Genomic DNA, 12,987 nt, shown 5'->3' with positions numbered 1-12,987 from the left:
GACATTACATGATAAATTATGAATTTACAATGCCCACTTACATACATAAATAAACCTATTTAAACTTATCCTTGACATATCTCCTGTCACTCTCTTTATCCTCCCACTTACTCTACAGCCTCTTTCCATGTTTCCTTCCCCCTCTCCTTGCTCTCCAGCCACTCATTCCTCTATTCTTCTTGCCTGTCCTCTCTGTCCCTCGCTGGTCAATGTTTTTATTTTTATTTTTTTTATTTTATTTTTATTTTATTTTTTGGGGGGGGGGGGGGGGGTTACTCCTCTTGAATAATACATGGCCTTACCTCTTTATTTCTCTTCTGTAGGGTTTTTAGGACCGCCATTCTCCCTCATCATGTGAGCTTAGGTCATTCTGTAGAGGCAGAAGACACTATCATGAGTTAATGATAACTGGAAGCCAAATATTGTTCCTGTGCCTCAGTGTTCTTCCAGTTTTAGTCTTATTCATAAATATTCAAGTATTATTCAAAAATACTATAGCTTTCTCTGCAAATCTAAAATGATTATCTGAAATGATCCTGCATTAACACATCTCATACAATGCTACACACGGTTCACAGGTTTTTTTTAACCCCGAAAAAAATTGTAACAACATCTTATTATAACCACAATACTTTCTACTCAATTTTATGAGTGTTACGAAGATTTAAATTCAAACTGATCAAATAAATGCAATGAAATGTTATTTTACTTACTAACAGTTATTTTACTTTACTTTTAATGGTTCATATTTTTATAGTTTATAGTGTATGAATACAACTATCAAATAATTAGTAATTGTAATTCTGTGAAAGGCCATGAGATGGTAGTAAAGACTTTTGAAGCAAAGTGTCAGGAAATACTATTTGCCTTTTTTCACACTTGCACAAAATTCTTATGTAGACTGAAATTGAATGTATTGTGAATTTGTGATGCTTAGTCTTTCTTTTTCTCTTAGCTACAGAATACACAGATGATATTGTCCAGGTTGACATCCCATGACTACAGTCTGTCAAAATCACGCCCATAAACATCTCACGTCATTACGCACAGTCAAGACGTTAATAAAATAGTCTAAATGCCGTGGAGAGCGCGTGGTTCGTTCTGTGAGCGTTTACTTGACAACTGCAGTGGCTCTTCTCGTGTGAATGGGATGTTCTTTCTTTTATCACTGATAGAGCTAGAAAATCGGTACAATATATGTGTGTTATTTCATATCATGTATTTAACTGGGACTTGGATATTTGATGGATAATGAATTTCAGAATGTGAGATTTATTTTGATTATTTATATTATGTGTAAATTGTTATACAAGTAGGATTATCTGATTGGTTTAAGTATGTGACGTGAGGGACAGGTTGGCGCGATGACATGCGCAGTGAATTGGCGCGAGGACATGCGCACTGGTTGTCAAGTGAAACAGGGCATTCGCGGGAAGTGTGTCAAGAGAGAAAAGCCTGTAATGCGAGCTGCGAGTTAAAATTCAATCCTGAGCTCTGTCAAATAAAAGACAGTAAAGTTCCAGTTTATGTGTATGCCTGCATTATTTCAACGGACCCATTTTCAAGAGACGGAAGTTTCCTCCTATGGTCAACAGCCCCTCTTACATTTATGGTGGCAGCGGGTTTGGACGACGTGCATGGCGCGTGAGTGAACTTTCTCTTCGGCGGGTATTAAATGCGATGGATGTGGCATCACGACGTTGGAGACTGATATCGAGCGCAAGATTTCAGCTGTCTGTTTTCCGTGACGTCTATTTTGCTTGGTGTTTCAACCGTGGACAGATTTGTTCGTGCATTTGTCTGATCACTGGATTACAGTCGGTTTGACCGGGAACTTTAAAGAAACAGGACGACGCGAACTTTATAGGGTAATCATTGTTTAATTTAATGGACTTTTTGGGACATTTTATTATCGTGGGATACTGAGACTTCTGAACTGTGAACTATAATGAGTGAAGCAGACTCAGCACGCGATTTGCCTGCCGCTGGCAGTTCACATGCAGTGCAGCGCTTTAATGGACATTTTCCGCCTATCTTTTTGGGCGACGGGAAAGAAGATTTTCTCCACTGGTGCAGGCGCTTTGAAGTGACTGTGGAGGCTAGCGCTGATTTTGATAACGCCAGGTTAGCAAAGTTTTTGCCAACCTTGTCTTGGTGGTACTGCTTTTAACTACTGGGACAGACTGCCTAGTGACATTAAGAAAGACTATAAACAAGTGAAAGAAAAAATGAAAGCTGTTTTCCGGAAAACGAGTTTATCTCTCCACATTTCAAAGTTATGTGAATGCACGCACACGCCTGCCTGGCGAGGCTCTCCAAGTTTTCGCAGCAGAAATTAGCCATTTGGTGGATGAAAGCTTTTCCCACATATGAGGCTAATGCAAAGAATGGAGAAAAATTCAGACGGTTTGTTGCTGGAATTGAACCTTATCTGCAGCTTCGCATTCATGAACAAGGTGTAGATACACTGGATGCTGCTCTTGCGTTGGCTTTACAGATTGAACAGGCACACCAAGCCAGCAAGGTACTGCTGCCGTCTCACCCACAACAGTGGACTTCTTCGGCAGCAGGAGTTTTTCCTGGATCTACCCTCAACGTTCTTCCACAGACTGTACCTACCTCTCCCTGCTCCACGATGTCTACAGCTCTTCCTGCAGTTCACTCAGCTACATCAGGGGACTTCATGAAACTTCAACGGACCTTGGAAAGTTTGACAGAGAGAGTGGATCAACTTCAGCTAGAGGTTAACAGACAGAGGTATGCTGGCCGACACACTTCTTCACCGGATCGACAGCGTCGCAGTCTTACCCCAGACCGATTCACGTGGGCGCACATCTGAACGTCGCAGGTATGACGGACATTCATATACTGACTGTGACTCTTTTCATGAGCGAAGTAGACCATCATATAGAGATACGAGTGGCGACAGGGACTATTACAAAGCACGTAGATATGAGGGCTATCGTGATCAAAGTCCTAGGATGTCACCTGAATGGGGGCAGCGCCTTACAGCTCGGGATTTCTCTGGATCGTGCTTCTGGTTCAGACAGTGGTCGAGGCGGGGCGCAGGTCATCAGATGGCTACGTAAAGCGGCGGAGTCATCGGTCTCCAAGTCCTGCTCATGTGCGTTTCCAGTCTCCTTCACGTGTTCATCAGCGCCAGGGAAACTATCAGTAGTTGACAAGGAGGGCCAATTGCCAACTGCTACTGACTCCAGGCCCATTGGTAATGTTGTTGAACATCATGTGACTTCAGACTCTGGTCAGGCCGTGACACAAAATGTGGCACTTGTCATCGAAGACACAGTAGTCCATGCATTTATTGATACTGGTGCTGATGTTTCGCTTATCAGTGAAGATTTCAGAATGTCTACTCCTACCTTGCGTCAAAGACCTTTGGTGAAACAGTTTATACCTCTAACATCCATTTCTGGTGACACTTTAGATTCAGTGGGTACATTGTCAGCGAATGTCACTTTGGGAAAGCGTACAGTGTCACATTCATTTCAAGTGATCAAAAATTGCTCAAAAGCACTTATACTTGGTTGGGACTTTTTGTCTATGCACAAAATTGTGATTAACATGCAGAACATGTCTTTCCAGCTAGGTGAGGACTCCATACCCTTTATGGGTGTAGATAAGCATTCCCTTAAACTTGTAGATGTGACAGTGTGTACCACTATGATGGTTCCTGCTCTGTCAGAGGCTGTAATCACTGCAAAACTTGCATCACCTTACACAGGTTTGCAGCCAAATGGCAACACAGGTGTGTTTGAGCCTTACTATCGCGAAGATTCCAAGATCGGGTTTGCATGGACTGTGACAAAAGCAGATAAGGTTTCAGTTTATGTGAAGGTGGTCAATCCCTCTGCAGATGACATTTCTCTGTACTGTGGTACTCCAATTGGTACTTTCCATTTCATTTCTGAGAGCGATCAGGATGGTTTTGTGATCATTGAGAAAAACGTGAACAATGTAAATGCAGAAAATGTCTTTGTGTCAAGTCAAGTGTCAATGCCCAAGACACATGTACTTCCAGATCTCTCTAATACTGAGCTATCTGTGACACAGCATAAGAATCTGACAGATTTGCTAATCTCTTTTTCCAATGTTTTCAGTCAGCATGATCAGGACTACGGTAGAACCAGCTTGGTTACCCACAAAATCAGGACCATAGATGATACTCCAATTTCCCAGCGAGCCTACAGGACTTCTCCTGCTCTCAAGGCAGAAATTCACCGTCAGGTAGAAAAACTCAAAGCACAAGATATACTAGAGGATAGTGATAGTCCTTGGTCAAGTCCTGTAGTAATGGTGAGAAAGAAAGACAATACCTACAGATTTTGCGTTGACTATCGCAAATTGAATTCTGTAACCATTACTGATGCACACCCGCTACCTCGAATAGACGATAGTCTTGATGCTTTGTCAGGGTCTCAGTATTTTTCTACCATGGATATGTCTTCGGGTTATTGGCAGGTAGAATTAGATCCAAATGACAGGAAAAAGACGGCCTTTACCACAGGGGATGGCCTGTATCATTTCAAAGTGATGCCTATGGGCCTTAAAAATAGTCCGCCCACGTTTCAAAGGCTAATGGAGTCAGTCCTTAGAGGGCTGCATTGGACAAAGTGTGTCATTTATTTGGATGACATCATTTGTATGGGTAAAGATTTTGAGGATCACATGAAAAACCTCACAGACATTTTGACCAGGTTCAGGGAAGCAGGTCTCAAGCTTAACCCCGCGAAGTGTCATTTTTGCGAGCCATCTGTAACGTACATGGGTCATGTTGTCTCAAAGGATGGGCTGTCTCTTGATCCAGCTCATAGTGAGAAAGTAAGAGATTGGCCAACTCCAAAATCAGCTACTGAGTAACCAACAAATATTTTTGGGCTTGTGTAGCTATTATAGGCGTTTCATGCGGGACTATGCCTTTAAGGCTCAATCTTTACACAGACTAACCCACAAAGATGTGCGTTTTGAGTGGACCGATGAGTGTTCAGTAGCCTTTCAGCAACTAAAAGATGCTCTGACATCTCCGCTTATCATGGCATTCCCTCATTTTGATCAGCCGTTTACATTGAGTACAGATGCGTCTAATATAGCTATTGGTGCTGTCCTGTCTCAAACTCAAGATGGCAAAGAGCGAGTTGTTGCATACGCTAGTCACGTACTTACCTCGACTGAACGAAAATGGTCCACTTACGACAAAGAACTGTGGGCAATTGTTTGGTCATTCAGACATTTCCGTCATTACTTGAGTAACAGCCCTTTTACAATTGTCACCGATCACAAACCTCTTGTTGGCCTGAGAAAATTGAACTTTGATATTGATCCTACGGGACGTAGAGGTCGGTGGGCTATGGAGCTTGATCCCTATGAATGGGTGATCATCCACAAAGATGGCAAGAGCCACACTAATGCGGATGCCATGTCTCGTATTCCTGTAGATTCATCCACGACTCCGACACCTCTCACACAGACAGTATCTATTCAAACAGATGACTTGCCTCTCACTTCTCAGACTGATGATTTTGTTGGTGTAAATGGTACAGAAATTCAGCCTAAGGTGGAGACACAAATTTGTCTGACCGAATGTGAAATCGATGACGGTTTGTCTGAGTCTACTGTGCAGATGCTGTGTACCTCTTTGGGTGAGGAGGAAAAGGACATCACATACTATCAGAAAACAGATGCTTTGCTCTCACAGGTATCTAGTTGGGTTGAAAATCATAAGAGGCCTAATCTTAGACAAGTAAAGGGGAAATTGAGACAACTTTGGTGGCAGGTTCCCCGTATGGTATTGAAGGGTGGAGTCTTGTGTCGTACAGCCTATAGTGCTCCAGGTAAACCTCAAACTTATCAGGTGGTCATTCCTGATGTTCTTATTCAGGACACATTACACTATTTGCATGGTGATCCCTGTTCTGGACACTACAGTGCTGAACGTACACTGAAGAGAGCTCAGAGTTTGTGTTTTTGGCCAGGAATGAGAAGTGCCATTGAACAGCATTGTGAGTCCTGTGAAGCTTGTGAATCTCGGAAAAAAGCCTGTTCCTCAGCGAAGGGCACCTCTTCAGTCTATTAGTACTGTACGGCCTTTTCAGTTTGTGTGTACTGATATCACAGAACTGCCTGTCACTTCCTGCGGTAATAGGTATGTGTTGGTGGTGCAAGATCACTTTACGAAATACGTCAACGCATATCCTATGGTAGACCAAACAGCCGGTACAGTGGCACGGTTGTTGTGTGACCAGTACATACCTGAACACGGTGTTCCAGAGGAATTGTTCTCTGATCAGGGACGTCAGTATGAGTCAGAGATTTTGCAGGACATCTGTAAGAGATTAAACATTTGTAAAAAGAGAACTACACCTTACCACCCTCGTGGTAACGGAATGGTAGAACGGTTCAATAGAACATTGAAGGATCAGTTAGCGAAGGTTCTTTTTCAGAGTGGTGGTGAATGGGACCAGTACTTATCTGCAGTTGTACTGTCATTTAATGCTACACCTCATTCTAGTACCGGGTACTCGCCGTTCTTCTTGGCCCATGGTCGTGAACCTCGTTTACCGGCACACATGTACCTTGATTCTCCATCAGATGGAGCCGTGAACACTCCGCAGACTTATGGTTCAGCTCTAGTCAAACGTATGGAAACTGTGTTTCGAGAAGTGCTTAACACTAGTGCAGATCAGAGACTTAAGCGTGAGTACTACTTTAATAGGTATGAGAAATTTAGACCCTTTAAAGTGGGTGATCTGGTGTGGATGAATGATCCAACCACACAGAGAAAGAAACTTGAGCCAAAATGGACAGGACCATATCGGGTGCTTACGGTGGACATGGCAGGTATTATTTACACAGTGCTGAATGTGAGAAATGTAAAGGCAGAACCTAAGGTAGTTCACTATGAACGTTTGAAGCCCTACAGGTCTAAGTGGAAAGAACCAGCACTTACTGCTACATGGGATGGTCAAGATAAGGACGAAAGGGTTCAGGAGTTGAAACCATTTTACACAGCTTTATCTGGGTCAATCCCTTTGTCATCAGGAGGGCTGTGGGTTGGTGAAAAGGAGGCTCCTGTACTCTCTTCTGTTCCTCATGTACGTAGGCCTTCAAGTCACATAGCGCAAGTTCCTCATGCTGTGCAGCAGCCACCTCAGTTGGTTGAACATACCTCCTCAGTAGGTGGGGAACCTTTGTCAAAATGTGTAGTCACTCGTTCAGGGCGTGTTATTAAAAGGCCTAGGAAGTTTTCTTGTTAAAATAAATGAATGAATAAAAATTGGGCATAAATTGTACTTTTGTTATTGGTTTGAAGTTTTGCTGTTTTACAATGTACAAACACTTGCATTTTCACATTATGTAATTTCTTTGTCTGCCCAAAGATCTGTGAGGGAGAGGAGGTTTAAAGAAAAAAAAAAAAGGCAGAAATACAAGGTGATAACATTTTTGTACAATGGTTGAACACTGTTTGACATTGTGCTATGACATGTTATATCTCTTATGTTAACTGTGACATTTTAAAATGTGAGATTTATTTGTTTTTGGTATATTTGAAATGAGGACATTTCTTTTGCTAAGGGGGGAAAAATGTGAGATTTATTTTGATTATTTATATTATGTGTAAATTGTTATACAAGTAGGATAATCTGATTGGTTTAAGTATGTGACGTGAGGGACAGGTTGGCGCGATGACATGCGCAGTGAATTGGCGCGAGGACATGCGCACTGGTTGTCAAGTGAAACGGGGCATTCGCGGGAAGTGTGTCAAGAGAGAAAAAGCCTGTAATGCGAGCTGCGAGTTAAAAATTCAATCCTGAGCTCTGTCAAATAAAAAGACAGTAAAGTTCCAGTTTATGTGTATGCCTGCATTATTTCAACGGACCCATTTTCAAGAGACGGAAGTTTCCTCCTATGTTCAACACAACCACTCACAATATCATTTCAGAACCAAGGATAGCTCTCAACAGCCAATATGATCTCAACGCTGACGAAGGATTGCGTGCAAGCACTCATGACTAGTTTGACATCTGAAGTGATGGACGTGCGCTTTCTTAACAAGATGCACGACGCCACTACAACTTTGCCGACGCCAAGTTTCATGGATAACGAGACCATTTGCGGAGAGCCGATTTTGAGTTACGGACATGTTGAGAAAGTGCTCATCGGAGGAGTTCTGACCTTGCTTACCTTTTTAACAGTTTGCGGGAATTTGTTGGTTGTCATATCAGTGTGTTTTGTGAAGAAACTGAAGCAACCTTCTAATTACTTAATCGTTTCTCTGGCCGTTGCAGACCTGTCGGTTGCGGTGGTCGTAATGCCGTTTGTCAGCATCACTGATCTCATAGGAGGACAATGGATCTTTGGTCGTGTTTTCTGTAATGTTTTTATCGCCATGGACGTGATGTGCTGCACCGCTTCAATAATGACACTTTGTGTCATAAGCATAGACAGGTAGGTCTCCCAGATGTAGGTGCTGTAATTAAAAATAGATGCAAGCATAATTTGATTAAATTAATAAGTGATAATTTACTTTATACAGTTTTAATGTGTCATTTATTCTGAATGTTATATGTACAGGAGACCGAGGTAAATTGTCACATTTTTATTCCATTTAAAATTTCTCGGGGTGGTTTATTTTTGAAAATCAGTTTCTGTATAGACTTATATCTTAACTTGACTACAAATAAGCTACTAAACATTTTCACAGTTATAGACCAGAAAAATACAGGCACAATTACTTTTAGTGGGGTCCTATACCTGTACGTTTCACAATAGAACAGGCCTTTAAACAGCCTAATTTAAACACATTTTCAGTAAAATGTAAACACTAAAATAATCATGAAACACAAAACAATTTATAAAACCAACAAAAATGTAAAAAAAAAAAAGTGCAAAAAATGTCAAACCATCAATAAACCATTAATCAGACCATTAGTCAAACCAGAGAGAGAGAGAGAGAGAGAGAGAGAGAGAGAGAGAGAGAGAGAGAGAGAGGAAATAAAAATATACACACACACACAAAAAGAGAGAGAGAGAGAGAGAGAGAGAGAGAGAGAGAGAGAGTAAATATAAATGACATTATGCACACACACACACAAAATCTAAGTAACATCTAAATTAAATGGTTTTATTCAAATAATAAAGTAATGTTATCTAACATCACTCAATTTAAACACATTCATTTCTTTTCAAGCTTATAAACTTAATTTTATGGGATAAATCAGGCAGAATATATCTTCAAGATATATCTCAATTAAAGGTTACCACTTTTTACAGTGTATGTAACATTTTTGAAAAACAATTTTCATGAGAACCTTGCAGTTCAAATCTCCCTTTTTATATACAGGTCCTTCTCAAAAAATTAGCATATTGTGAAATAGTTCATTATTTTCCATAATGTAATGATAAAAATTAAACTTTCATATATTTTAGATTCATTGCACACCAACTGAAATATTTCAGGTCTTTTATTGTTTTAATACTGATGATTTTGGCATACAGCTCATGAAAACCCAAAAATTCCTATCTCAAAAAATTAGCATATCATGAAAAGGTTCTCTAAACGAGCTATTAACCTAATCATCTGAATCAACTAATTAACTCTAAACACCTGCAAAAGATTCCTGAGGCTTTTAAAAACTCTCAGCCTGGTTCATTACTCAAAACCCGCAATCATGGGTAAGAGGTTAACCCAGAAGGCCATCATTGACACCCTCAAGCGAGAGGGTAAGACACAGAAAGAAATTTCTGAACGAATAGGCTGTTCCCAGAGTGCTGTATCAAGGCACCTCAGTGGGAAGTCTGTGGTAAGGAAAAAGTGTGGCAAAAAAATGCTGCACAACGAGAAGAGGTGACCGGACCCTGAGGAAGATTGTGGAGAAGGACCGATTCCAGACCTTGGGGGGACCTGCGGAAGCAGTGGACTGAGTCTGGAGTAGAAACATCCAGAGCCACCGTGCACAGGCGTGTGCTTTTGAACCAGAAAACAGCGGCAGAAGCGCCTGACCTGGGCTACAGAGAAGCAGCACTGGACTGTTGCTCAGTGGTCCAAAGTACTTTTTTCGGATGAAAGCAAATTTTGGATGTCATTCGGAAATCAAGGTGCCAGAGTCTGGAGGAAGACTGGGGAGAAGGAAATCCCAAAATGCCTGAAGTCCAGTGTCAAGTACCCACAGTCAGTGATGGTCTGGGGTGCCATGTCAGCTGCTGGTGTTGGTCCACTGTGTTTTATCAAGGGCAGGGTCAATGCAGCTAGCTATCAGGAGATTTTGGAGCACTTCATGCTTCCATCTGCTGAAAAGCTTTATGGAGATGAAGATTTTTTTTTTCAGCACAACCTGGCACCTGCTCACAGTGCCAAAACCACTGGTAAATGGTTTTACTGACCATGGTATTACTGTGCTCAATTGGCCTGCCAACTCTCCTGACCTGAACCCCATAGAGAATCTGTGGGATATTGTGAAGAGAAAGTTGAGAGACGCAAGACCCAACACTCTGGATGAGCTTAAGGCTGCTATCGAAGCATCCTGGGCCTCCATAACACCTCAGCAGTGCCCCAGGCTGATTGCCTCCATGCCACGCCGCATTGAAGCAGTCATTTCTGCAAAAGGATTCCCGACCAAGTATTGAGCGCATAACTGAACATAATTATTTGAAGGTTGACTTTTTTTGTATTAAAAACACTTTTCTTTTATTGGTCGGATGAAATATGCTAATTTTTTGAGATAGGAATTTTGGGTTTTCATGAGCTGTATGCCAAAATCATCAGTATTAAAAACAATAAAAGACCTGAAATATTTCAGTTGGTGTGCAATGAATCTAAAATATATGAAAGTTTAATTTTTATCATTACATAATGGAAAATAATGAACTTTTTCACAATATGCCAATTTTTTGAGAAGGACCTGTATATTCAACTATTGTCTAAATGTATGTATGTCAGTAAGTCAGTTTGTTTACCTAACAAATATATAAAAAAAACAGTTTGAAGGACAGAATTAAAAATAATTATAATAATAAAAATAATAATAATAATAATAATAATAATAATAATAAAAACTGCTGGACAAAACTTGTTTAACTAAAACCCTTACTGTACTATTTACATAATTTAATAGCTATTTATTCATTATGACAACTAGCCCTGGTCTCTTTTCAAGCAGGTATTTAAAGCCTAGATCGTACTATTCCTAAGAAGGACAAAGAAAGTCACTACCAAAGTGCCCACATTTAGGCATTCTTTGACAATTCTTTTTTTTTTCTTTCCTTCTTTAATTTTTCCCATTCTCCATTCCATTTTCTCAGGTACCTAGGCATTACTAAGCCATTGACGTATCCCGTGAGACAGAGTGGAAAGTGCATGGCCAAAATAGTGCTGTTTGTATGGCTTCTCTCTGCCTCCATCACCCTACCCCCACTGTTTGGATGGGCTCAGAATGTCAACGATAACAATGTGTGTCTGATCAGCCAGGACCTGGGCTACACTATCTACTCCACTGCCGTGGCCTTCTACATTCCCATGTCCGTGATGCTCATTATGTACTACCGGATATACAGAGTGGCAAAGGTGAGTGCTGCCAAACACACAATCGCTGGTTTTCCCAAAGCCGAAGATGAAGAAAGCGTGAACTGCGTGACTGCGGTCCTAAAGCTGCAGAGGGAGATGGAGGAGTGTGTGAGCTTTTCTCACCTTCTCAGAAATGACCGTAAAAACATCTCCATCTTCAAAAGAGAGCAGAAGGCAGCGGCCACCCTCGGGATTGTTGTAGGGGCTTTCGCCGTATGCTGGCTGCCTTTCTTCCTGCTTTCTACGGCGCGGCCATTCATCTGCGGAGTGCAGTGTAGCTGCGTGCCTTTGTGGGTGGAGAGGACACTGCTTTGGCTGGGCTATGCCAACTCACTCATCAACCCCTTAATTTATGCATTTTTCAACAGAGACCTCAGGACCACCTACCACAACCTCATCCGCTGCCGCTTTCGAAACATCAACCGCAAGCTATCAGCAGCCAGCATGCACGAGGCTTTGAAACTAGCTGAGAGACCTAACCTGGTGCTGTAGGCTGTCTGTACCCTTCATGTCTCTCTAGGGACTGATGCAGTCACAAGGAGGCTGAGAGACGTTTTTGATGAATTCTTTATTGCTCTTGCAGAGGAGCTTTTCAGTCACTTCAATTAAGTCAAATTACAGTGGCTTCAATAAAGTGAAATTGGAATGGTTGTAAAGCTTCTTAAAATGTTTTATAAAATGCTTTATAAATGAGAGCTTAATGCTGTAAAATGTGCTTTATGAAGGAGCAAAATAGTAATCAAATCAAAGTGCGATGAATACACAGTATCATGTTTGTATTTCATACAGTATTCTTTGTTGTTTATTTCTGTGCTTATATTGTGTGTGACCCTGGACCACAAAACCAGTCATAAGGGTCAGTTTTGTTTTAATTTAGATTTAAAACATCATCTGAAAGCTGAATAAATAAGTTTTCCACTGATGTACGGTTTGTTAGGATAGGACAATATTTGGCTGAGATACAACTATTTGAAAATCTGAAATCTGATGTGCAAAAAAATCTAAATACTGAGAAATTTCCTTTAAAGTTTTCGAAATGAAGTCCTTAGCAATGCAGATTACTAATCAAAAAATATGTTGATTACTAAATTACTAAAATTACTAAAGTTGACAGGTTTTGAACAACAAGATTTGGGGTGAACAATCTCTTTATGTATCTAAGTATCCAATTTATAAAGCATAATAGAACACTAGAATAAAGTATACAGTGTATAATCAATCATGATGTTTTGAACACTCCACTTCGTTGCAGTCCTGTCCCTTCTGCCCTCCAAATAACCATCAGTTATTGCCACTAATAATGTGACAGCAAGCTGAGCATGTCACACCAATAGTCGTATTATTAGAAGCAAGGCATTTATTGTCTTCTAGCTGTGAGAAAGACAGGGGTGGGCAGGTGCCTTTAATTT

The 12,987-nt window shown here is 40.9% G+C and overlaps 1 protein-coding gene across 3 annotated transcripts; it reads left to right on the top strand.

Annotated features, from left to right (window-relative positions):
- Positions 1-358: 358 nt before the first annotated feature.
- LOC122139193 (5-hydroxytryptamine receptor 7-like) lies at positions 359-12,489 on the top strand. Of its 3 annotated transcripts, XM_042735271.1 has the most exons (4): positions 360-1,188; positions 7,958-8,147; positions 8,304-8,463; positions 11,317-12,489. In XM_042735271.1, exons 2-4 carry the CDS (start codon positions 7,985-7,987, stop codon positions 12,068-12,070), a joined length of 1,077 nt encoding a protein of 358 aa, XP_042591205.1. In that variant the 5' UTR covers positions 360-1,188; positions 7,958-7,984; the 3' UTR covers positions 12,071-12,489. The 3 variants fall into 3 exon arrangements, with proteins under 3 accessions (XP_042591203.1, XP_042591205.1, XP_042591204.1); XM_042735269.1 differs by having other exon boundaries at positions 359-1,188; positions 7,958-8,463; XM_042735270.1 differs by lacking the exon at positions 360-1,188 and having other exon boundaries at positions 7,950-8,463.
- Positions 12,490-12,987: the final 498 nt, after the last annotated feature.

Source organism: Cyprinus carpio, chromosome B12 (assembly GCF_018340385.1).
Source record: "Cyprinus carpio isolate SPL01 chromosome B12, ASM1834038v1, whole genome shotgun sequence".
Taxonomy (NCBI): domain Eukaryota; kingdom Metazoa; phylum Chordata; class Actinopteri; order Cypriniformes; family Cyprinidae; genus Cyprinus; species Cyprinus carpio.
The sequence above is the reverse complement of the archived record's forward strand: the minus strand, read 5'-3'. Positions and strand labels throughout refer to the sequence as shown.